We start from the raw sequence: 26,341 nt of genomic DNA on the forward strand, positions 1-26,341 counted from the left end.
GGATAGTAGAAATACCCATTAAATAAATTCATAGATACCCGTGGGCGCGAGTAATTTCACTCATAACGGGTTTTTATTCACGGGTGTGGATAATTTTAACTTCCCTACTAACACACGTTGACATCTGTGTCAAACTTTTTATTGACACCACCAAATCATGCCATTGATTCTATTTTAATTTTCAAGGTCGTAGTATACTTTATTAAACTCTCAATAAATTCATATTAATTAAGATATTTCTCTCCTTATAATCACTATGTAGAGCTAATTAAAGGCAAAAAAAAAACTATATTGAGCTTTTTGTTTTTTAAGGAAAACAAACTAAACTAACTATTTTTTTTTGCTACATCTCGGAAATTTAAACTAAACTAACTATATATATAACTAATTGAATTTTGATTTTTCTTAACTATATCAAGTGATGTTAAAAAAAAATAAAACCATGTCAATGCAAATGATAAGAAATACACGCTTCCAAAGAAAAAAATCAATACATGCATATTTAAAATAGATAATGCAATATTAAAATAGAATCAACAATCATGATTTGGTGTACATAAAAAGTTTCACACGCCTTCGTTAATATCAGGGATAGACGAGTGAGATATATTTGAGAGTAATAAGAATGAAAAACATGTGCAAATTTTTTAAAATATGAAAACTTCTATAAAATAATTATAATAATGTATTATTAAAGCATTTTAAAATAATATATTTTCTTTTAAATGTTTCAAATTTAGCCGACATCAAATTCCAAACATTACCATACTTCCTTATTGATGGATGGTTTGAAACTTCGAATTACACAACAAATCCATATTTGCAATTTACTAAATTAACTTCGCTGTTTTTCCTCCTTATTGTTTTTTTTGTTATGCAAATGAGCGGATATATAAGTGCCAAAACAAAACAAAAACTGAATTATCTTATCAAAAGCCTTTCACCCGTGCCTATAATTACAAATTGAACTCTGAGTTAAACATAGTGGGGCAAGGCCAGAAAGGATTAGGTAACTCAAGCGTGGAATCCTCTAAGTTGAAACATAAAATTGTGTTTCCGAAAGCGAAGTAGATACAATTTCCTTTACATCCATAATAATCTTAAGCTGATAGAGAGAAATTAGAGTCTTTACCCAAAACAAACAGAACATCACCCAAGTTTTTCACATTTTCCCATCTACCCCATTCTTCATCAATCTTGTAAACTTGAATACAAGCTTCAAAGTATCGCTCTTGAATATTCATAATATCAACCACATAAAGACTTCCATTACACTCCACCATTTCCTTCCTGATGCCATAACTTCTACCCAGTGAGCGTGAATATTGTACCAACTTCAAAGATGAAGGGTCAATCCAAAAAATGGTTCCCTTTATATCCAAAATGTAAACATTCCCTTTGTAAATGATTATATCTTCATAACACGTCTCATCATAATCCAAATTCATGATCCTCCAAATCTCATCTTCAGTCTTGCGAACATGCAACTTTCCACCAAAACCTATAGCATCCACCATGCAAGGAAAATTAGGGAATACCACCCCCTTGTGAAAAAAAGAATCATGACGCCACAAAGCAAAAGCTTCAGCCAACTCCACAACACGAAACTTCACCAAATTCAGCGTTTTTGGTGAAGGGTTTGTCTTGTGGGGCTGTGAGTTGTTGAAAAAAGGATTTAAGAGACGAAGTGGCGCAGATTGTGATTCCCCAACCATTATAATCCACCCTTTTGTAGAAGAAGTAGAAGTCTTGCGAGGTTGATGTGATAATGGTCCGAGACGGTATATTTTGGTTTGGAAGAGGGGAGATTCGAATTTTCCACAACCGAGAAGAATGCAAACTTGCGGGCCAAAGGGTGCGCTGTGAGGGAGAGGAAGAGCAGACCGCCATGTCTTGCAAATACTGTGAAATCGGCGAATTTCAAAGGTGGCATGATTGTCTATTTCAACATGTTTGGCTATCAATATCCAAAGTTCTGTGGGAAGATCTAACCAATTTACTCTTTGTCTCTTTTCCATCACAACATGTTCACCAGTACGTTTCACCAGCACGCTTGTCTTCCATGTCTCTCTTTCAAGGGCAATGTAAAGCAATACCAATTAATCTAATTTGGTGTGTGATATTAGTACTTGGTCCAAAACTGAAAAAAAAAAAGATTTTTTGAACTAATTAAATAACAAATCTGATAAGATAACAATAATACACATTAGTTAATTAAAATTCAATGTATTCAATGATTAGCAAAATCCGTGATGAATTAAGGCCCAGTCTGGAAGAGCTTATTTGAGCTTATCTGACAGCATAAGCTCTTATGTCAGTGTTTGGGAGAACTTATGCAAACAGCTTATGACCTGCCATAAGCTATTTTCAGCTTATTTTCATAAGCTACTCAGGATAGCTTATGAAAAACAGCTTATGCTTATATATAGCTTATTTTTAATTTATTTCAATAAATTTTTAAAAATAGCTTATGAATAAGCGCTTATGTCATAAGCGCTTATGACCATAAGTGCTTAATTAAGCTGTTTTTCCAAACGGAGCCTAAAACTTCTTGTATCGATTTAATTTTTCTTTTAGAAATTATCTCAATTTATTATTTTTTTCCCCAAAATATTCCCACAACCTGCAACCATAAAACGTTAAAAAAAAAGTAGGACCTGATAAAAATAAGAGATTCAAAACAAAATATTCAACGAATTATAGTGCAAATTCTAACTACCGATTTCACCCTTAACACCGGTTTGATTGAGTTTCTGTTTGAAGAATATCCTATTTTATTTCAACCGTTAGATTAATCTTACAACTAAGATTAATTTTCAGTACATAATTATTATAATTTTAATTTTAAAACTAGTATTATCTGGACCCTTTGATGGTATTTAATCATGGTCCACAACGTGACCAATTTTAAAAAAAACCATCCTAGTCTTCGTTATTATTATAATTCTAGTTTGAGTCCTTAGTGTTGTTATTGTTTATAATTTTGCCCATTGAATAAAAAATGTGGTGTTCTTCACATCAAGACCCATGGGCACCTCGATCAGAACCACAATCTCCACCGCCTCCATCAATAACTGAGCCACTCACCCAACAAGCCTCCAATAACTGAGTCATTCAGTCTTTAGGACGATGATGTTTTCTAATTGTCTTACCAATCTTAAGACGTGGTTCAACCGTGAAGCTTGGTCAAAGTTACAGAGTTTTGGTGGAGGTGTTGCCGGAAAAAAATGGTGATTGTAGTGTTTTCCCTTGTGTAATAGTGAGAGGTGAGATATCAGCGCATTAAATAATATAGTCATTATATTAGAATCTTCGGTTCAAATTGAGTTCTAATTAAAGGGGTTGTCTAGACAACCCATTATGAAAATTGGGTTAAATCACCCATTGCATAGGTGTACCAATTATATTGCAACATGTGTCTTTATATTATCCACATCACTTAATTAATCTCTTTTATTTTACATTTTCATAATATTTAATTTATTAAATAATTCAATTGCAGAGTGAACTTATAATATTATATAATAGCATATGACTCGTTTCTAAACAAAACCCGTGCAGAAAATCCCTAATTCCTATTTTCTTCCAAACTCATTTTTAGGTTCAATCCAAACTTCTAAACGAGTGCCTTCATTGCATATCACGCATTGAATTCAAAACCAGTCCATCAGGTTCATAACATTATAATAGCTTATCTCGTGGAAAACAAAATCAAAATATATGTGGTTCACAAACTCATCTTGGTAGGCATATTACATGCATCATATGTTTTTGCAAATAAAAGTAAATCAAAATATCTCCATGGACATCAAGCACGTTTTTTCTTCAAAATATAAACCTGAGCTCAAATTTGGAGACCCAATTACGTACGAAATCAAATGAAGTTTTGGAGTGAATCTCTTCATGTCTAAAGCAGCAGAAACAAATTGCAAAAACGGGAAATTCCTTTCTATGAAATTTTTACTGGAGAAGAGAAGAACGCATCAAAGAAAATGGGGATTAGGGTTTTTGTTTAGAAAGGAGTCATATGCTATTATCTAAAATTATAAGTTCATTCTGAAATTGAATTATTTAATAAATTAAATATTATGAAAATGTAAAATAAAAGAGATTAATTAAGTGATGTAGATAATATAAAGACACATGTTGCAATATACTTGGTACACCTATGCAATGGGTGATTTAACCCAATTTTCATGATGGGTTATTTAGACAATTTCCTAATCACTACAAAAAAAACGCTATTTCGTGGGGGTTTTTTAGCGGGGGTTTTGATAACCCCGCAAATGTCGTTAATTTTTAATAGTTAAGGGGGTTTTAATAACCCCCGCAAATGTTTTATTAATTAACCCTCTCACTCTCACTCTCAGAACTCGTTCTCAGTCTCGTTCTCGTTCAACCATGGAAGCTCACGATTTCAAGCAACTTCCACCGATTTCTCCTCGTTTTCCACCGATTTGATCTCGTTTTCCACCGATTGCAGCCTGATTTCCACCGATTTCAACCTCCACAGATTTCAACCACCGCAGGCCGCCGTAGCAACAGCCTTCTCCGCCGTCGGTATGACCTCGTTTTCCACCGATTTGATCTCGTTTTGCACCTTTGCTTTTCGTTGCTATTTAATTGTGCTAACTGACTAACCGCTTCTTCTTCTTCATTCGCACCTCTGCGATTTTCTCATGGATGCATCGCTCAGAGACTCAACAACCTCTACTCCGTCGCATACTGCATTCTCTGGTACCGATTTTTTCTTAATTAACCTATTCAGATTTCTAAATTAGGTTTTCATTCTCTGGTCTGGTTGATCGATTGCATCCAATGTGTGTTGAATCATGAAATCCATCTCCACTTTATTGGTCAGAAAGATTGAACTAGCTTACTGGTCTCAGTTATCTGCATGGACGTGTTTGTCTGTGGGATTCACATGTAGCAGATTTATTTCATTGAGCACATTGATCCTGATCCTTCACTTGGCTATTATGTTTTGAAGTTTATGCCTGTATTTAGGACCTAATGGAAATCCTTTTTGAGTATTCAATATAAAACTTTTCCAGTGTTTATTTGTTGTAGAGGTTGCTATAGCGTGAGTTGAGATAGGAGATATGGATTTGGTGTGAAATAGAGAATACTAGGAACTTAGAGGATTACTCTTGTTAATCCAGAAATTGAATTTCTAGATGTTTCTTGGAGACATGCATTGTGCGCTACAATTCTTTTACCATCAGGTTGTGCCTCGTTTGTTTAAAATTTCAGCTGACAGTCTTTAAAATTTCTTTTGCTATGGATTAAATGGTGAAGACATGTTTATATGTATAATTCAGCACCATGAAAGCTGAAGACAAGCACTTGAGATAAAGGGGTTATTAATTTGTCAGTGCAAACAAGTTGCTTATTGCACTAGGTGGTGAGGTTATATAGCACGAAACTGTATATTAATTGGCATCCTCGTAAGTATTCAAATCATGTGACTTGTGCTTGGCTTGGAATGGTTGCTATTGCTAGGCTAGATTTCTTTTGCTTAAGTTGTCTTATTGTTGAATAGAAAACTCTTTTAAACGCTTGAAAGACATAGGGAGGTCTCATCTTTAGATTTTATAAATCATGTAATCATGCTCAGACCTGAAATTCAGAAAAGGTAGATGAGTGTGCTAGTAGAGTAAATCATCATCATATAATTAACATAATTGTATGATGGCTTCAAAAGCTATTCCATATATATGTGGTGTATTGAGAGCAATTTGTTTCATTCTGGAAATTGCAATTACCATGACAATGCTTATGTTGCATCTCGAGCTTTACACGTTGTGAATGCATTGAATAGTTCTGCAACATTCCCCTTGCTGGAGTTGTTATTCAAGAACCAGGTTAATATTTCCAGATTCACAATCAATTTCTATTTTGCTGTATTGGTTAAATATGATACATATTGGCCTGAAGCTTTTGCCATTTGCTTGGCTACTCTAGCGGTTCTCAGCTCTTATAACTCCTCATTGTTGGTTGTCATTTCTAGTTGTACTTCTACACTTTGGTCTCATGTTACTTGTTTTTGAGTCATTTGGTGGCGTGTGGACCAGCTTGAATTAGCCTTTTATTCACACTCACACAGACGGAACCAATTTATACCATAAATATATTTTTGTTTGCATTCATTTGGCATTGTTACTAGTCTATAGAAATGGTAATCTCTTTGTTTATTTCCCCCTATTTTTATTGTATCTAAGCCAGAAGATGGAAAATTATTTTCTTCTAATTTTTTTTCACTCCCTTTGCTTTCTTTCTGCTTGTTTTGTTCAAATAGCCTAAGTTTCAAGCATGTGTTGGTTGAGCTATGCGCCTGATTCTTGGGGAAACTTAGTGTGTGGGTTCACACCATGAGAAGTTTCTCTGGTGAATCAGGAGTTTTGTAGTTGAGAAACTGTTTCCTAAATCATTCAAATTGTTGGATCGGTTATTTCCAATTTACTCTCCATTATTCTGCAGCATCGTGTGTTAATATAACCCATATCTGTCATAAATATTTAAGGAAAACCAACATAGCTACTTGTATAATCATATTTATCTGTCTTAAAATTGTTTACACTTTACATTGATGTCATGGTGATTTGTTTTTTCTGTATTGTACTTAAGAAGAAAATGCACATTGAGGATGCAATCATTCTATGGGAATAATTATTCAATTTTGATGGCTCATCAGTGCATACCATTTAACAGGAGAAATTCTATGGTGCTCCAACACGGAACTTATCTAGGGCTTCTATTCAAGAGGAATTTGTTAAGTCTGCAACAGAAGTAATTGGAAGCTCTTTTTATACTTGCGGAAAGAATGGCTTCAACGCCTCAAAAACCGATCTTCAGACCAGGATTTCGTTTAAGGTAAGACAAAATGTGGTATATTTTTAGGTTGAGCTTAGATTAGCTTTGTTTGTTAGAATATAACTGGATTTGGAACTTGTGTTGGATTATTGTTATCTTATCTTGATTCTGTAAGACATGAAAAAATACGTAAATAATGCTCACCTTTCAATCTAGTACATTTTTTCAAGTTTTATTAATTGTAAGTTTCTTTGACAATACAATATGCTGCTTCAAGAGGGGTCTATGGAACACCCTTTTTCTATGTCAATGGATTCTTGTTGCCTGTAGGAGACTCCATTGACTACAAAACTTGGAAGAAGATCATTGACCCGTTGGTTGGGGCGGAGAAAAAAGTAAAAAATGAAGAATCCCTTCACTTCTTCTTGTAAAAGGTGCAGATCTATGAAGTTTAGTTGCATCCGCACTTTACCATTAAGGAATCTAAAGAATGTACTCACTGTCTGATAGGTGTTGATGCCAGGTATGGAACTCATAAAAGACATTGAATTCACTAGAATAAAGTCTCTTTACTGTATGAGTAAGAGTTTTATATTCCTGGCTTTATATTCTAGGGGTGTTTAGCTTTCACTGTTTTGCTTGATTCTCTGATCAAACACCCAATATATTGGAAAAACATGGTTTCACTGTTTGCTTGATTCTCTGATTAAACATGTTTCCTGTTTTAGTGGCTTAAGGTGAGATTGGATTGAGGATTATGTCAAATTCAAGTGCAAGTGATAAAACTAACAGTGGTCAAGAATAGGTTAAGTGAAGACAATATAAAACTGTACATTTCTGATTTGATTCACATGAAGTTGATTGAAAAAGTAATCATTGTTTAGTGTTTACCATTCTACTCTGCTGCTCGCTGAGAGGATTTTGTGTTTATAACTTTGCAATAGAGCTTTATTAATTCATATTATGTGCATTTAAATATTAGTTAGGATGTTTAGAAAATTTCTTTAAATGGTTAATAAGTAAACTCCACAATTAGATGAGGTTAAAAATGTCCATAGAATGAACTCTGGTAGCCAAGGGAGGTTTAAAGCTATTAAAAATCTCATGCATTTAAGGGAGGTTGAAAACTCCCGTTAAAAAAAGCTTGCGGATAAGGGAGGTTTAAAACCCCCGCTAAAAACCGCCGCTAATGCATCATGCATGTACCAGGGTTTGCTGAAAAACGCCGTTAATAATTTGTGGCGAGTGTAACTTCGGGATTTTTCAAAACCCCCGCTAAGTAACTCGCGGGGGTTGAAAACCCCCACTAAATGCAAAAAAAACCGCCGCTAATTGACAGATTTTTTGTAGTGAATTAAAATAACCTCATGATATTTTTTTTCTTATTCTGCTTCATGTTGTCCCTGTTCTTGCGTCCCCTATTTTCTCACCATGTTCATTATTCTTGTTTCATGTCATTGAATCGTTTCAACATCTTCTACCCACCTAGGGTAGGTTTCTACAAATGAAATGCTCCATGTATATGTTAGGAAATCGCCATAGAGAAATAAAAACGGTGACACGATCACAACACAAGGATTTAACGTGGAAACTCCAAAACCGGAGAAAAATCACGGCCGTTGTCAAAACCAACAACCAGAGAATAAACACTATGTGAAAATTGTTACAACACATAGACTCTTTCTCTCAACCACCCCACAATCTCCCAGTACACTCAACACTCTCCAAAACTATTATCTGAATAACATCTCACAACACTCTAAAATAAGAGTATAAGAAAAACAACAGATAAAAGCTTAAAGCTTGAGAAACTACATCTTGCTGGATTTGCTCTCTACCATGGGACACAATTGCTGGGATTATTTTCCTTCAGCCTTGCACTCCTATTTATAGGTGCAATGCAAGCATTAATTCTCCCAATGCTAGCTACCAACAACTTCTCCAATTTCAACAAATGTAGCATCGTTCCTTTACTTTCATGCCACTTTGTTTTCAACCTCTTTAACTTTTAATGGTATGACATTAACATTGGGTGGGTGGTGGTTAAAATAGTACATTTGACTAACAATCTCCCAAATGAAGATTGACTTCAGTCGGTCTTCACACATCAATCATGCAGCAACAATGTATGACAATCTTCCACTTAAAGACACTTCTTGTATACTTACAAGTTTTTTCCATCTTCTCAGTTCCATGCCACTCAAGCTCAAGTGAGTCAACACCATATCACATTGCGCTCCCACTCAACATGCATCTTCCGCTTCCATTGAGTTCATCGACAATCATTGTCTATACCGACAATCATATGTTTCATTGTCTACTCCGACAATCATAGTTCTCATTGCCTATACCGGCAAAGAAAACTATCATACTCCACCATAATGAGTACACTTCACTTGGAATTAAACCATCCCAAGAATTTTACTTCACTTGGAATTAAATCATTCCAATAATTATCTTCACTTGGAACTAAACCATTCCAAGAATTTACACATGCTGAAACCTTGCTGAAAATTTATGGTGCAACTTCCATGATGACTTTCTCCGGAAGTTCATCAGCCATCGACATAACCACGTACCTTGCATCAACGCCAACCAATGCCCGCACGCTATCACCACACACCTTGCATCCATGTCAGCCAATGCCCATGTGCTATCAGCACACATCTTGCATTAATACCAACCAATGCTTGTGTGTCACCTGGACAGTTACATGTCCACCTTGTGTAGTCCTGATTGCATCGACCATCCATGACTTGCAACAAGTCAAAATACAATCTCTCTATCACAGCACTGCCACATACCAACTGAAAACCGTGCACCGGGTAGGTTTCTGAGAGAACCTTCCAAAACAGCACTTTCACAGTATCATTGTGGTTCCAAGCGGAAGCTATCCTCAAAGCCGTCACCATGGTCGAACCATGGGCTCTGATACCAGTTGTTAGGAAATCGCCATAGAGAAATAAAAACGGTGACACAATCACAACACAAGGATTTAACGTGGAAACTCCAAAACCGGAGAAAAATCACGGCCGTTGTCAAAACCAACAACCAGAGAATAAACACTATGTGAAAATTGTTACAACACATAGACTCTTTCTCTCAACCACCCCACAATCTCCCAGTACACTCAACACTCTCCAAAACTATTATCTGAATAACATCTCACAACACTCTAAAATAAGAGTATAAGAAAAACAACAGATAAAAGCTTAAAGCTTGAGAAACTACATCTTGCTGGATTTGCTCTCTACCATGGGACACAATTGCTGGGATTATTTTCCTTCAGCCTTGCACTCCTATTTATAGGTGCAATGCAAGCATTAATTCTCCCAATGCTAGCTACCAACAACTTCTCCAATTTCAACAAATGCAGCATCGTTCCTTTACTTTCATGCCACTTTGTTTTCAACCTCTTTGACTTTTAATGGTATGACATTAACATTGGGTGGGTGGTGGTTAAAATAGTACATTTGACTAACAGTATATATGCTGTATGAGATGTATGTTATGAGAAAGCATCTCTTATGTGAGAATGATAAAAATGATTTTCAACCATTAAATTAAAATAAACGAATTATATTAAGAGTTCCACTCAAGTCATTCACGTGCTTCCTATGGTTAAGAATGACATTTTTATATGAAAATGATAATAATAAATTGTTAATTGTTAATCTAACTATGAACGAGTCAAAAGTTAAACATTAAGTTACATGCTCAAAATATTTTTTTTAATCAATGACCGTTGTTGATTAGTTACTATTCATTTCCACTATTCTTACAAGATACATATACAGACATTTATTCTCAATATATGTGTAGCATATGACTGTGCAAATTTTTTATTAACACCACCAAATCATGTTCATTAATTCTATTTTAATTTAAAGGTCATAATATATTTAACCCTCAATAAATTCATATTAATTAGGATATTTATCTCCTTACACAACAAATCCATATTTGCAATTTACTAAAATAACTGGTTTTTTTTCCTCTTATTGTTTTTTTGTTATGCGAATGAGGAGATAAAGTGCCAAAACAAAACAAAAAACTGAATTATCTTATCAAAAGTCTTTCACTTGGCCTAAGCAAACCTCATGAGGAAATCTCAAATCTGAATTATCTAATAAAATAGCCTTTCACTAGTGCTTATAATTACAAATTGAACTTTGGGTTAAACAGAGTGGGGCAAGGCCATAAAGGATTATGTAACTCAAGCTTGGAATCCTCTAAGCTGAAACATAAAATTGTGTTTCTGAAAGCGAAGTAGATGCAATTTCCTTTACATCCATAATAATCTTGAGCTGATAGAGAGAAGTTATAGTTGTTACCCAAAACAAACAGAACATCACCCAAGTTTTTCACATTTTCCCATCTACCCCATTCTTCATCAAGCTTGTAAACTTCAATACAAGCTTCAAACTTTCGCTCTTGAATATGCAGAACCTGAATATGTATAATATCAACGACATAAAGACTTCCATTACACTCCACCATTTCCTTTCGGAAGCCATAATCACTGTACCGTGAGGGTGAATATTGTACCAACTTCAAGGATGAAGGGTCAATCCAAAAAATGGTTCCCTTACTATCCAAAATGTAAACATGCCCTTTGTGAATGATTATATCTCGATAACGTGTCTCATTATAATCCAAATCCATGATGTTCCAATTCTTATCTTCAGTCGTGCAAACATGCAACTTCCCATCAACACACATAACACACACCATGCAAGGAAAATTAGAGAGCACCACTACTTTGCGAAAGAAATAATTAGGATGCCAGAGAGTGAATGCTTCAACTAACTCCACAACCCGAAAGTTCACCAAATTCAACACCTTTGGTGAAGCATTCTTCTCGCGAGTTTGCGGGAAGCTAGGAAGAGGATTTAAGAGACGAAGCGGCGCAGATTGTGATTCCCCAACCATTATAATCCACCCTTTTGTAGAACAAGTTGATGTGTCTTCATCAGTGCGAGGTTGATGTGATAATGGTTCAAGACGATATATTTTGGTTTGGAGAAGGTGAGATTCACATTTGCCACGACCGAGAGGAATGCAAACTCGTGGAGCAAAGGGTGCGTGGAATGGGAGAGGGAGAGCGGAGCGCCATAATGAGTGTTTTTTATGGACTGTGCTTGCAATCTATTTTTCTGAAGGTCAATAATTTGCTACACAGGGGTATCTATATTTTATTTTTGTGCTGAAAAAATCTCTTTGCCTATTGTCTTTTATTACAACAGTATACTTACTCGTCAATGGGTGAAGTGAGTGGTATCCATATTAATCATTTTCGCCATGTGCCAATATATTGATAAATCCTTGCTTTCCTCAATTTTCAGGCACAAAACATCACTTTTGGTGAGCATGTCAAGAGATTCTAAGGTTCTTGTTTTCCTGTCTTTTATGTTGTCATGTCCATTTACTTGTCTATCTACTTAATTTTGAATTTTCATTTACACTGTCAATTCTTCCTTTCCTGTCCTAACATGCTTTGATTGTTTCAATAGGACTATAGGTACTAATCAATAAGTTGTTTGTGTGTGTTGTAAAATCTAAAAGAGGAATAAAGTTATCTGTGAAGTTCAGTTTATAAAAAATAGTTTTCCTAGCGGAAGCTAACAGAGATCTAGAGTGTTTTTTCCTTACTAAATGAATATTTATGTCTTTCTAGTATTCAATCATTATTTTTATACTATTTGATTAATCTGACGTATAATTTGTAGCTTCAAATTGATTGCCATGGCAAGTTCATACTTTTTAGATATTTCTTCCACTTCAATGCTCCAGTACTTTTTACTTTTTTAGATATTTCTTCCAGTTAAGCCCTATGCTTGAAACCTTATTATATTCTGCCATGACCATTTGAGAAAAAAATAGAAATTTGAGTTTAAATTCTGTCCACATTCAGTGTGAATTTTTTACAGTTTGTTTGAAAGATGAGCAAACCATAATGAGTGTTTTTTACGCTATTATTTAGAGAATGTTTTAACTTAACTCTTCACATTTTCTTAGTGAGCTTGTACACATCCCTTGTCCTTTTTAATCACATCTTATCCATTTTATGTTTAAACTAGCTGATTCTGAATCTGATTGAGTTAGCTTCTCTTACTTCCTATTTTCTTTATAGTGTCATGCAATATTGATGTTTTATTATATGTTTTTTTTATAGTTAACAAATAGATCTTAGAGTAGTTGACACTTCAGTTCTTTTACGAAAACGTAAAAGAAATGAAGAAGAAGAGGCAAAATTGCAGGAGCAAATAACATTCATTGTTGCTAGTGTCGTTGCTATGCTTTTAGGTGTAGTAGCTTGGTATCATGAGATGCATTTTGTTAAGGAACCGTCCCGAAATTGGGAATTGGAAAGACGCAATTTCCTTAATCGTCTATATAGAGGAACTGAAAGTGATTGCATTGAACAATTAAGAGTCAGTAAAAGGGCATTTTTTAAACTTTGTGGAATTTTACAAGATAAAGGACAGTTGGTAAGAACAAGAAATGTCCCAACGATTGAAGCAGTGGCAATGTTTTTGCACATCCTTGCTCACAACCTAAAGTACAGAGTAGTACACTTTACCTATTATAGATCCAAAGAAACAATAAGTAGGCAATTCAACAATGTCCTACGAGCTGTGATGAAAGTGAGTGGGGAATATTTGAAGTTTCAAGACCATAATAATCTAGAGGGCTCTGAGGCATACAAATGGAGATGGTTTCAGGTAAACTTATCACAAGCTTGAGTAATTATGAGATTTCTAGTAATTACAACTTATTTATGATTTTTAAACTTTTTTAGAATTCGATTGGAGCACTTGATGGGACACATATTCCAGTAACAGTGGCAGCAGAAGATAAACCTAGATACCGTAATAGAAAGGGTGACATCTCTACGAATGTGTTAGGGGTTTGTGGTCCAGATTTAAAGTTTATTTACGTGTTACCTGGTTGGGAAGGCTCGGCAGGAGATTCATGAGTATTGCGAGATGCTTTACGTCGTCAAAATCACCTTCAAATTCCGAATGGTAATATTCTCAACCTTGATACTTTTTTAACTATATTAAATACAATTATATGATTTTTGTTTTCTTGGAAAAAAACCATCGCAGGTAAATACTTTCTGGTCGACGCAGGATATACAAATGGCCTAGGATTTTTAGCACCTTATCGAGGGACTAGATATCATCTCAATGAGTGGATTGGAAACACCCCTCAAAACTACAAGGAGTTGTTCAATCTCCGTCATGCAAGTGCAAGGAATGTAATTGAAAGATCATTTGGGATATTGAAAAAACGATGGAGTATATTAAGAACTCCATCTTTTTTTGATATAAAAACACAAATAAGAATGATTAACGCTTGTTTCGTACTGCACAATTTTATACGAGATGAGCAACAATATGACCCAATTTTAGAGGTCCAAGACTTGGAGCTTTTATCGGTTGTTGATGAAGAGTTAACCAGTCAACATGGGGAAACAATTACAAGTAATTTTGCAAATGAGGTCACAACTATTCAAGTATCTGAGGCATGGACAACGTTTCGGGACACTTTAGCAATGGATATGTTTGTTGAATATCAACATAGGAGAAACTTAGTTTAGGGACAACATGTTATCAGTTGTCTTTGCTTTCTACCTTGTTTGTTGTGTCTGTTATATGTTTTTCCATTTCTTATGTGTTTCTTGTTTATTTCTGTAGTTGCTTTGTTCTGTTGTGTGTGTTGGCTCACTTGGAAGAGCCTTGTTTCCAAGCTTTTTATCCTATTAATATTAATTGAATGATTGATCAGAACTAACTGTGGCTTGATTCATCCAATTATTAGTTAAATGCTTAGTATGTTGTCTTGTATATGTATATTCTGTTTATTTTCAGAAACTCTTCATGTTTATTTATTTTCAAACAGGGTTACAGCTGGACCAGAGACTTGGACAGTGAGGAGCTATTGGAACAATTGCTATATTGACTTGTTGGTTGCCGGGTAATATTTTATAACTTGAGGATATTCATCATCTTTTTGTTATTTGATCTGTTTGCTGTGGACACTTCAATTAGGTTCAAGTGCTCTATTTTTCTTCTGGTTATTAGTAATTGTCTAATGTTTGTTTATGTTTGAAGGAGAGATGAGGGGAAAAAGGAAAATGACGGAAGCTAGTAATGAGGATAAGAAAGATGATAGCAGAGCTTACTTTACTTGGAACTTGGAGATGGACCGTGCACTTGCTGATATACTTAGAGATCAAAGAAGCATGGGAAACAAGAGTGATGGTGCATGGAAAGGAGTGGCATATAACACTGCGGCTCAAATGTTGTCTTCACGCTTCAATTTGCAACTTATTGAAGAGAATGTTAAAAACCGCATCAAGTTGTGGAGATCATGGTATGGCATTGTTAGTGACATCCTTAGTCAAAGTGGTTTTGATTGGGATGGAACTAAATATATGATTTCTGTTTCAAATGAAGATGCATGGAATGAGTATGTCAAGGTAATGATTTTTAATGTTATTACTATTTAATTAAATTATTGTTTGTGTTAGTATTAATATGCTGTCTATTTTCTTTGTAGTCACATAATGACGCTAAGAGGTTCCGATTTAAGGTGATTGCTAATTGGGATGACATTGTAGACTTGTGTGCTAAAGATAGAGTAACGGGAATTGGAGCAGAGACATCCTTGGATGCAGATGACATCATGAGCAAAGAAGCAAATGAGGATGGAGCTTATATTGTGGATATTGATGCTGATGAACAAAGCTCTACAACAAGGAAAAGCAAACAACCAATGGAATTCAAAAAGGGAAAAAGTGGAGAAAAGAATGGGATAATTACTTCAATGAATAAAGTGGCTGAGTCATTGAGTGAATTTGTACAAGCAACTAGAAAAGGGGTGAAAAATGTCCAAGAAGTGGTTCATGATGTGATGGATGAGCTAAAGAACATTCCGGACCTTAATGGCACTCAATGGCTAAAAGCAGTGGATTGGCTTTCAGAAAATCCAAATAAGTTGGAGATTTTGAAAGCTCTTCCCATTGAGAGAAAGAAAGATTACATCTTAGCTTTTATGCACTGATTCGTGATTTGCTATAGTTTATGGACCCATTTGTAGTGTTTCCAACTTTCCACTATGCCACTGTTGAGACTTTCTTTTATTTAATTTTCATTTGGATTGATGTTAGCACTTGTTACTGTTGAGACTTTTTTTTATTTAATTTTCATTTGGATTGATGTTAGCACTTGTTACTGTTGAGACTTTCTTTTATTTAATTTTCATTTGGATTGATGTTAGCACTTGTTAAAAACACAGTTTTAAATTTAAAGTAATAGGAAATGTGATATCTCCATGAATGTATTAGAAATTTGTGATCCAACTAATTTCAGATTTTTGAGTCAATTCAGGGGGTTTGGGCCGATTATAAAATTCTGGGTTAATTTTAAGTTAAGTTTTTTTATTATAATTATCCAAATAATATTAATTAGATTAAAAAAATAAGATAAAAGAAATTCTATTGATTCAATTGAATTCCCTAGCATTACCCAAACAAAGAATTTTAAAATTGATGTAATTTAATCACCTTATCCAAACAAGGGAATTTGAAAATCAAGGGAATTCAATTGAATCAATTAAATTCCCTAGAATTTAAAATCCCTTGGATTTCTACCATCACCCCATCCAAACACAACCTAAAGATTCCTAATGGTATTCAAATTACCTTTCCCTTTATTTGCAACAAATTTCCAATCTTCTTGCATGGATTTAAATTTTTTTTAGAAATTATCTCCATTTATTAAAATCCCCCCCCAAAATATCCTCACAGCCAACAACCATAAAACGTAAAATAAAGAAAGTAGGAACTGATAAAAATAAGAGATTCGAAACAAATATTCAACGAATTATAGTGCAAATTCTAACTACCAATTTTACCCTTGACACTGGTTTGATTGAGTTTTTGTTTGAAGAATATCCTATTTAATTTCAACCATTAGATTAATCTTGCATCTGAGATTAATTTTCAGTATATAATTATTATAATTTTAAAACTAGTATTATCTGGACCCTTGGATGCATCAATCACGATCACAACAAAAATTCGGTGACACTTCCGATTCACTGCTCTATCGGCGGCGGCGGCGACGGCGCATTCTGCCACAACACACGACGAGTTCGGCAACGGGTTAATCTCCTTTGAATTCTTCTGTAATTTTGCGCTGTTCTTTCTCTAGCTTAGGGTTTTACTTCATCCCATTGCCATTGCCAATTTCAATTTCTAATTTTGCAGCATTGATTCATTGGTAGGTGAAATGAGGTTCGTGCAGCCATTGCAATTGTTCCATAATTTGGCCAAGGCAACCCAGAAGGAACGTGGAAGGTTGATTGGTTTAGACGTTGGTGATAAATATGTTGGCGTTGCTCTTTCTGATTTTGATAACAAAATTGCCTCACCTTTCAGGTACCCATGATGTTAAAACTACCCTAAAAGCTTCATTTTTGTGCTAAAATGACTAAAGTTTGGAACTTGTAATGTTTTCTGTGAGTAATGCATGTTGTTGTTATGTTCAATGTTACAGTGTTCTGATCAGGAAGAAGTCAAATATTGGGTTAATGGCTTCTGATTTTGAGACCCTGGTGAGCTTGTTGTGCCTCTTGCATTTTAAATTATATTTCCAATTTTGAGGCTCTGGCCTTGAATCTCAAGAATGGACAATATCACAGCTGGTGTTACTTTGTGTTTTGTGAAGTTAAACATTGAGGCAAAAATTCAATTTCAATTTGTTGTCATTTATAATGTCTTTACTTTGTGTGTAATGTATGTGTATTATGTGTGCATAAAATCATTTGTAGGTATAACTCTTTTTGATTAGAACCGTAATAGTCTCGATCGGTGCTGACAATTTCAGCTGTTTTCGTGCAGATATCTAAATACTCCTTGAAGGGCTTTGTTATTGGAATCCCTTTTAACAACTTTCGGGTGTCTCCTGATGTGTGTTTCATTTCTTTGACCATTTATATACTATGCATTACAGTTTTTCCTGTACTCATGCATTTTTTTCCACTTTTCATCAGGCTGTACAAGTGAAGGTCTTGATTGATGCCCTCAGTAAAACCAAAAAGCTTGAAGGTCTAAATTATACGTATTGGAATGAGTGCTTCACCTCACAGGTGGATTCACAGAATCTCTATTGTGGAACATGCTGAATTTAAATTCGTCTTAAGTCAGATATTTCCAATATGAAAATAACCTCTCCCTCGGTTGGTGACTTCTACCGAAGAAAGAATTAAGTATCTTTGAAGTGTTAAGCTAGTATTGTCAAATTATAGAGAACCTATTTCATCCAGCTAAACAAACTCTAATGTTTAGTTGCTAATTTCCCTGTTTGATTACTCATTGCAATAAAAGTGATACAATCTGAAGTTAAAAAGTTTGTTTACAGAATGTTGGGTTGCTGTTAAAGCCTTTGAACTTGAATCATCCAGTTCATTCCAAGACTATACTAGACAAGTTTGCTGCTGTAGGAATACTTCAGGTAAGTTCTTTGGTTTGCTCGTTGACTTGACTTTAAATCTATTATTCTACTGATATGCTTGTCTCCTTGTGTTACGCATCATGGAAAAGCACTGTCTTCAGTCTTCACTCTTCATTTGCAGTCGTATTGAATTATTGATGTACTCAGTATTTTTAATGAAGTACGAAAAGTTCATTTTTAAGAAATCGTTGTAAGGAATATGTATGATAATGAGAGCTCTGAACTGAAGTGTATGGTATCAAATAAGGGACTTCTATCTGCGCAATTATCGGGCCACAACCTCAATTAGATGGCCATCTAAATATTTATGTACTGCACTGTCTGTCTGCATTTTCATGGTTCTCTACTTCTTTTAGGAGTTCGACCTAATTGAAAAGGAAATTATTTTTGAAGGACCAAGTTGAAACCTTTTACTCTTCATGTGTGTACTGTATAGACCCTCCTTTATCTGTACAGGTCTCTAAAATTTAATCTGAACTGTATAGGCATAATGTTTTAACATTTTCTATATTCTGATTGTAGTCTAACTAATTGATTAGGCCTATTTTATATAATCTTATATGTTGGTATTTTCTAGGGGTACCTGGATTATGTTAACAGAAAAATGAGGCAGCAAGCAACACAATGATGTAAGTTCTCAAGCATGCTATTATTAGCCTCAAACTTAAAAATAAAGAAAAAATCATTGCCACTTCTCAAGACTATTCACTTGCTGTGGTGATTCTTTCAGTTTTTACTTTTATGTACCTTATCTCTTTACTGGTGTCTCATTGTTTGATGAATTGCTGCTTTTCTCTGAAGTATGGTACTTCATTTTGGATACTCTTATAGATGCGTATCAGGTACATATGGAAATATTTTAATTTAAACAAGGTACGGCTTGAGTATGCGCACATAAATCTTTTTTATCCGTCTTTTTAATTTTTTTATGCATACAACTACGCCGCATCACACATATTGTCCGTTCCTTCCCGATTTTGGTAGTAATTAGAAACCAAAGTTAATAAGAAAATCTGTATTGAATTTCTATCAAAAAATAGAACATATTATTGTATTATATTATTGATTGAATTCACGGGTAAAACCTGCGTTTTCTTTTTATACTTATGACTGCCTTTTGGTGTAGTGAATATTTTAAGTAATACTTGTAGTTTACACTTTCATTAATCATCCTTGCAGGTTTGGCCACCTGAGTAAGAGTAAGGGAAGAGAAAAGCTGAGTTCATAGAAAGATCTAACTTCTAACATCAATGACATTCATTCATATTGCTGGAGTCACTCATGGTCACCACAAAATTTGTTAGTTCCGTAGTAGATTGAAGAGGACTTCGTTAAAACTTTGGGAGACAAGTGTAAAATCTCACATTTTGTTTGTAGAATTAGAAGGAAAGCAGAAAACACTCAATCTTAATTGCTTTATCGAAATGCTGCAAGTAAATTTTTCTAGGAGTAGGCATCCTTTTATTTTACCGAGGGGACTAATGACTCTTTTTTTTGCAACAATCTGTAAGTCAAGCTTGATGCCATGTTCATTGTAATACCCCTTGAATTGATCATGAGTCACAACAAGCACGAGGAATAATCTCACTTTTCTGAAGTATGATTATGCAAATATATGACCAAGAGTTCTGGAATTATTTTATGTTACCCTTACCGTGTTTTAGATTCTATCAGGTAATGAACATTAGTGCATAACAATTTGAACTTTTGTTTTGGGCAGATTCACATGTGTTTTTGTTTCCATTTTTTATTTACATTTCCTGTTTTTATTTTTAATTATAAAAATATTAGTCTGATTTTTTTTCTCCAACCCATATCTTTGAAGTGTTATACAATGTTGTGAAAATGAGTTTTAATGATCAACCCCCCATAAGCATGCTCCCCTTCAAGAATGACTCTTGGTGTTAAACTTGAGGTGGTGGAGATGACCCTCCACAGCGTACCCAGCTCTGATCATGAATTACTTTTTTTGCAAAAATTGAAAACATTTGAGAGAGAGGCTTGCTAAGTTGGAATAAAGTAAGTTTCTCATCACCACTTAACTGGAAAACTCATGGCAAAGATTAACATTGGTGATTAAAAGAGGTAACCACAACCAATAAAAAGTTTTACGGGGACTAAAAGCGTCAACCCCATATATTACATGGAGAAAAAACACATTTTTATTGAAAATTCATGTCATCATCTTGGTCAGCATCCACATCAGCTATCAAGTGACATCGCGCCCACATGACATTGCTTATTGGGATGACCTCCAGCCACCTAAGCATTTAACGGTCTTCCACTAACGACACAGACTAAAATCCGAAGTTAAAATTTTAAGAGGACACAAACCGATGAAAATGTTGTATAGGGATTAGTGAATGAGGGACCAAAATGAGTATATTACGGGGACCACATACATACCTTAGCCTATTCTCATGTATGAAGTAATATATGTAATTTCATTTTTAACAATTCATGTCATACTCTTTGTCAAGTGCGACCAAATGATGAACCTGAAACGATCTTGCATTTATTCAGAGATTGTCCTCTGGTTAAGCCTCTTTGGTTGCAGCTTGTGGTGCCTTCTCGCCAAGTTGGCTTCTTCGCATCAGACATACGCCAATGGATCCTTGAGAACTTGAGAGATGGGTCCCTGACACCTCTCAACAGCGGGGTAGTTCCAAAATTTGGTATCCTCCTCTGGTTGATTTGGAAGGAACGTGCGATGCAAGTTTTTCAAGGGATGGAGTTCAATCTTCATCGGGTCTTCACGGCTAGCCTGCGTCTCCAGCTTGATCACTCGCATAGCCGTTCCTCCATTCGGGATGCCTCAGTCCCAGGCCAGCGTAGGTACCAAGTTGTGCAGATTGGTTGGGCTCCTCCTTCTTCTACTTGGGTGAAATGCAACACAGACGGTTCTGTGAGGAGTGGGACGAGGATGGCATCTTGTGGAGGGGTTTGTAGGGATAATCTTGGGCAGTGGTTGTTTGGGTTCTGTAAGAATATGGGCTCTTCAAATGTATTATGGGCAGAGCTCTGGGGAATTGCTACTGTCCTTTCTTTGGCTTGGAGTAGAGGCATCCCCAAGGTGATTGTTGAGAGCGATTCCAGCACTGCAGTTCAGCTAGTCAATCATGGTTGTGAACCGTTCCATCCCTATGGTGGTCTTGTGAATCAGATTTGAGCTTGGAAGGAGAAGGATTGGGAATTTGTTTGTGTTCATGTTTGTCGGGAAGCTAATCAAGTAGCTGATTGCTTGGCTAATATGGCTCATGAGCTGGCTTTGGGGAACCATATTTTAGAGTACCCACCTCCTAGGGTGTCTTCCCTGCTCTTGGCAGATGCTGTTGGGATTTCGTTTCCCAGAACTACCCGTGTGTAGGTTTTTGCTTCGGGCTTAGGCCCTCCTTGTAACCAAAAAAAAAAAAACTAAATAATATGATACCATAATAGTGATTTACATCTATTAAAAGTAGGCATAATGTATAAACTACACAATAATTAACATGCATATTTGCCCTTTTCTGCAAGTGTAAAACATGGCCTTATGAAACTCAAAACAAATGGAAACTGTACACTTAGCAAACCTTGCATGCACATCCAACACTGCTCAAAGCCACTTACCATCACAACCGCAACAAATTTTCTTCTTTTCCCATTACTTTGAGCTATGAAAGGATTCCCTTAACAAACCACAAAACGGAACAAACAGATAAATAAAGTGGTGTTGTATAAACATGAAATGGTTCCTCACATCACATAGAGGCGTTTTCTAGTGTGCGGCCTTCAAGTAGATTGTGGGTTAAAACTTTCTTTCCGCGAGAACTCCTATACTTAAGTCTCTGGTGCAGTGTCTCAGAAATCTGGTTGAAGAAGTCAGGGTCCCATTTCTGAATCAATAAAGGGTCTTCTGCATAGCAGATATATATGGATGTAACCGCACTTTCCACCAATACCATAGCCACTCCAACCTGAAAAAGTGCACATTATTGCCATATATAACCAAATGAACATGATGATTTTTTGTTGCTATTGAGAATTGGGCAGTTTGCATGATTTTCATCATCATGAAGCCATATCTTTAAGAATAAAGATGACATATAAACTACGCAAATTATTGACGGATTAAACTCGTAAGTGATACTATGAAGCTTTGGGAAATAATAAATGAGTGGAGATTAAGATCAGAATCCACATCCTAGAATGTGAGATCGACTATGAGAGCTATGTATATGCTACAGGAATTGACAGATACCAAACAAATAAATAAGACTAGCACAGGTTTTTTTTTTTTTAAATTTGGAAAAGACATATGAGAGCATTTAAAGAGGTTTTGTGGAGTGTTCAAAACAGGCCAATTCTTGAGGATAGGAAGTTGAACAACCATGTAGCCAAGCCCAAAAGTAATAAACTTTATTAATCAAGGAGGTTGCAAACTTACCAATATCATCCCCATGAGCATAGATGTAGATCCAATCATAAGAGCTCTGTCTCTCCATTTAATCCATGCCCAAACACCAGAGCAAGTTCCAGTTATCAGCCCACTGCAAATGGTTCCCATTAACAGCACAGCACCTGAACAGTCATAGGCCACAATTGCTTCAACTCCAGTTGACTGGAATAGCTCCCAAGCATCTCTAGCAGAATGGTTAAAGCTTTTACCATAAACACCAATCTGCAGGGGACAAGGGCATAAACCATGCTAGAGTAAGTTTTCCAAGAACCACAACTGCTACATTAACCAAATCTCAACAAAAGTTGAACGTGTGTTTGGTTTTCTGTTTCGAAGACACTGCAAATAACCCCTGCCTAGGTATTTTCACACCTTATCTCTTTACAAACATAACATGTAGTTAGTCTAAATGAAAATCAGCAATATATCATATTTGCATATTGATCGTAATATACAAGGTTCAATTACTATCATCTATGGAAGTGATTACTAATATAAATACACAAGTCTACCTGGACATAAGCATACTTGTTAAAGAAACGGACAAGAGTCTCCACAAGATGGAAAAGGAAATCGACACAACAAAGCAAACACTCATTGTTGCCTATCTTTGACCGGATTCCTCTTATCTGAAAGGCGTGAAAACTTTGATGAGAAAAAGGAGAAATGAATAGAAACCTCCATACATAAATGAAATGAACTTCAAATAATTCCCGAAAAGAAAAGGTGGTTAATACCTCCCATCGCAGAGTCCTAATAGCAGCTGTGAATAATGAGCCATAACAAATGCTCCCAAAAGATGTTGTTAAAGCATATTGTAAAGATTTCAATACGGAGTTCGTGGGCATTGATGCGACCTCGCTACCACCATGGATACTAACAAGAACCACCGTCCCAGACACTATGACATGTACAGTATTACAAAGTACAGCGCCTGTCCAAAATAAGCTTACAGAGAGGACCTGCATGCATGATAGCAATATGAGTGTAATCAGATGAGAAAAGCTCGCACAATCTGACGCCATAAGTCCCAACAAGAACAGACAGAATGAAGTGCAAAACTTGCCAGCTCACCACAAGAAGCCACCAGCGTCCGCCGTCACCCATGCTTGAAGCCACAACACCAGCAGCTCCAAATGACCATAAGGCCATCCATAAAAGCACAGCCAGCATGAATGCGTATGCCACTCTCATAACCTCAGGAAGATTCCATACTATCTTGGCGGCCTTTTGCAGAACCAACATTGTAAATGGAAGTCTAGAGAAGAAAAAAAAAAGTCACCAGAAATCAACAAAACAATTCAACTAATTATACTGAGAGCAAAAGAATGGTGTGAAGACATCATGCTATAATAAGAAAGATAAAACGTCAGCATATAGCTTTCAAAGCTTGGAAAAATGCAATATTTATCTGCAAATATGGTGCGGAGAATTCTTTAGAAAGTAAACATATGTAAGGAAATGTTCACACACATTTCCGTGGAAGGGAGTCATTACAATAGGCCAGGTTGATTAATTGTGCATGTTTTAGATTGAATACCATTACAAGGGCTCTGACATCCAAAATTTATATCCGAGATAGAGTATACATTTCATCCACTAACTAACTTTGACAGCATAAAATGACCTAGGAATGCACCATAATTGCATCACTAAAACTGACTCTAAATCCAGGTATCATAAAAAATAATAGATATGAAGCTGTATCCAGCACTTTGACCCTAAGATGAACATTGAGATCCACACTTATATTTTTCAATTAACAATTAAACCAGTGAATTCAACAAGAAAGAGAATTCAACTAATGAGAGCTCGACCTCTTCAAAGCTCAACGTCAAAATAACTTTGCTCCATCAATTTCATATGCTGACAAGAGAAAAAACAATTTTATGTTCACAAAAACGGGTGATTTGGAAATGGATGGACCAACAATCTTCGTGCAGCCAATGAGCAATAGGAAAACAACAAAAAATCCAAAAACCACATCCAAAGGTCACTTTCAGACTCATACCTGTCTATGACAGATATTACATACAAGAACTGCAGAGCTGCTCCAACAGCAAAAGCAACACCCCAGAAAAACTGTGCAGCCCAGAAACACAAAACACTGATCACTGCAAGATAAGTGGTGAGGATGTGCACCGACACCTTCATCATCTGGATGGCGCGTGAGCCTAACAGCAACAACCAGCTCCATCCAAGAGCAGTCCCAACACCACCAGCAACCGCGTACAGCGGCCAGTAATCCTCAGTCAACCCGGGCTGATTCTCCATGAACCGGTAGGTGTACTTATCAATGTCAAGCCTATCCTTCTTCTTGAACCTGTTGAGGCCTAGAACCACAAGAACAAAACCCACACCAATCAATTGGATCACAAATAGTCCTAACCAGAAAAGGTCGTGCCAACGCCGTCGCTGCTCCATGGTCACCACTTCACAGCTCACACTGCTGTTGTTGCCAATTCTCCTAAATTGCCTTGTGCTTTGTCAAAACTAAAGCAATGGCAATAGTATATTCAGATACAAATAACACAAGCTCATTTCTCATTGTTTAAGACGATAACTGAAAACAATGTAAAAAGAGAGTGTTTTTTTTGGCATGAAAAGATAATTGGGGTATCACTGCATAGATCAAAATCAGGGAAAATGAAGAATTAAAAAGCCATGCCTTATAAAGAGTAAAAATCACACTTTTATATGTTTTGGTCATCTGGGTTGAACAAAAATCAATGAAAATAAAAAACAGAACCAGAAAAAACAATAATTAAAAAAGAAAGGAAAAAAAAGTCCCCATTCAAAGTTCATTTATTTATTATCTATTTTGATTTTCCAGTTGAGATTAATTGGTGTAGGTAATAGCATGATAGAACAAAGCAAGTGAAATAATGGCTAAAAATAAATGGAAATACAAACTTCTGCATTGGACAAAGTTCAGTGAAAATGATCAATCAAAAAGAGACAAAGAAGTACCTGATTGATGGTGGCAATGGAACAAGACATCATAGTAAGAGATGAAGAAGCATTGTAGTTGGTTTTAGGTGAAGGAAGAGATCAATTTGGTAAAAGGGTCATCTTAATGGAGGCCAAAATATTCAACAGAAGCATTGAATGCTATAGTAGTTGAAGAAACGTTATGGAAATGGAGAGTAAACTGAAACTCTCTCAGCTGAGAAGAGAAGGTTTTGGTTATGGAATTTGCAGAGTTTAGTTTAGACAGCAGAGAGATTGATAGGAGGTGATTAGCTTTGTTGCAGAGAGAAAGAGACATGGCTTTTGGGTGGGGTTCAGGAGGCGCCACGCGCCATGATTGTGATGGCTTGGCCTCATGTGAACTCAAAAGGGTCATGACTCATGACAGACAGTGCTATGCTTTGTAGTACTACTAATTGTTGTTAACCAACTCTCAGACATTTGTCGGTCAAGAAATTATGACAATCAAGATAAGAAAATTATGAAAATGGAAGCCACTAAGGATATTGGTCAGGGACTAAATGGAGAAATAGGAAAAAGGAAGAAGAAAAAAGTGAATAAAAGTTTTATGGGATTAAAATTGATGTTAAAAATC

General features: G+C 35.7%; 6 protein-coding genes and 1 pseudogene across 11 annotated transcripts; 4 read left to right on the top strand and 3 right to left on the bottom strand.

The window, feature by feature from the left end:
• Positions 1-1,100: 1,100 nt before the first annotated feature.
• Positions 1,101-1,715, bottom strand: LOC130737035 (F-box protein At2g26160-like). The gene has a single exon (XM_057588804.1). It carries the CDS (start codon positions 1,713-1,715, stop codon positions 1,101-1,103), a length of 615 nt encoding a protein of 204 aa, XP_057444787.1.
• Positions 1,716-4,373: 2,658 nt separating this feature from the next.
• LOC130735678 (uncharacterized) lies at positions 4,374-7,869 on the top strand. Of its 2 annotated transcripts, none has more exons than XR_009018537.1 (3): positions 4,374-4,560; positions 4,697-4,737; positions 6,712-6,828. XR_009018537.1 is itself a non-coding variant. In XM_057587589.1 (3 exons), the coding sequence occupies exons 1-3, from the start codon at positions 5,718-5,720 to the stop codon at positions 7,242-7,244; spliced, it is 477 nt and encodes a 158-aa protein (XP_057443572.1). In that variant the 5' UTR covers positions 4,768-5,717; the 3' UTR covers positions 7,245-7,869. The 2 variants fall into 2 exon arrangements, 1 of the variants encoding a protein (XP_057443572.1); XM_057587589.1 differs by lacking the exons at positions 4,374-4,560; positions 4,697-4,737 and adding exons at positions 4,768-5,864; positions 7,075-7,869 and having other exon boundaries at positions 6,712-6,871.
• A 3,102-nt stretch (positions 7,870-10,971) lies between these two features.
• Positions 10,972-11,745, bottom strand: LOC130737037 (F-box protein At2g26160-like). The gene has a single exon (XM_057588807.1). It carries the CDS (start codon positions 11,743-11,745, stop codon positions 10,972-10,974), a length of 774 nt encoding a protein of 257 aa, XP_057444790.1.
• Positions 11,746-13,073: 1,328 nt separating this feature from the next.
• LOC130735679 (protein ALP1-like) lies at positions 13,074-14,609 on the top strand (annotated as a pseudogene).
• A 609-nt stretch (positions 14,610-15,218) lies between these two features.
• Positions 15,219-16,264, top strand: LOC130735680 (uncharacterized). Its single transcript, XM_057587590.1, has 2 exons — positions 15,219-15,301; positions 15,382-16,264. Exons 1-2 carry the CDS (start codon positions 15,257-15,259, stop codon positions 15,883-15,885), a joined length of 549 nt encoding a protein of 182 aa, XP_057443573.1. The 5' UTR covers positions 15,219-15,256; the 3' UTR covers positions 15,886-16,264.
• Positions 16,265-16,870: 606 nt separating this feature from the next.
• Positions 16,871-19,973, top strand: LOC130739569 (uncharacterized). 5 transcript variants are annotated; one of them, XR_009019889.1, is made up of 9 exons: positions 16,872-16,987; positions 17,110-17,263; positions 17,382-17,439; positions 17,726-17,794; positions 17,878-17,973; positions 18,246-18,338; positions 18,916-18,967; positions 19,140-19,211; positions 19,518-19,973. XR_009019889.1 is itself a non-coding variant. In XM_057591896.1 (8 exons), exons 2-7 carry the CDS (start codon positions 17,115-17,117, stop codon positions 18,964-18,966), a joined length of 516 nt encoding a protein of 171 aa, XP_057447879.1. In that variant the 5' UTR covers positions 16,871-16,987; positions 17,093-17,114; the 3' UTR covers position 18,967; positions 19,518-19,973. The 5 variants fall into 5 exon arrangements, 4 of the variants coding, with proteins under 4 accessions (XP_057447879.1, XP_057447877.1, XP_057447876.1 ...); XM_057591896.1 differs by lacking the exon at positions 19,140-19,211 and having other exon boundaries at positions 16,871-16,987; positions 17,093-17,263; XM_057591894.1 differs by having other exon boundaries at positions 19,140-19,973.
• A 1,789-nt stretch (positions 19,974-21,762) lies between these two features.
• LOC130739570 (uncharacterized) lies at positions 21,763-26,119 on the bottom strand. Its single transcript, XM_057591897.1, has 7 exons — positions 25,747-26,119; positions 24,788-25,269; positions 23,851-24,034; positions 23,514-23,738; positions 23,289-23,405; positions 22,765-22,998; positions 21,763-22,294 (listed from the first exon to the last, which is right to left on the bottom strand). Exons 2-7 carry the CDS (start codon positions 25,198-25,200, stop codon positions 22,079-22,081), a joined length of 1,389 nt encoding a protein of 462 aa, XP_057447880.1. The 5' UTR covers positions 25,201-25,269; positions 25,747-26,119; the 3' UTR covers positions 21,763-22,078.
• Positions 26,120-26,341: the final 222 nt, after the last annotated feature.

The sequence above is a fragment of the Lotus japonicus genome, chromosome 2 (genome assembly GCF_012489685.1).
Source record: "Lotus japonicus ecotype B-129 chromosome 2, LjGifu_v1.2".
Lineage (NCBI taxonomy): Eukaryota > Viridiplantae > Streptophyta > Magnoliopsida > Fabales > Fabaceae > Lotus > Lotus japonicus.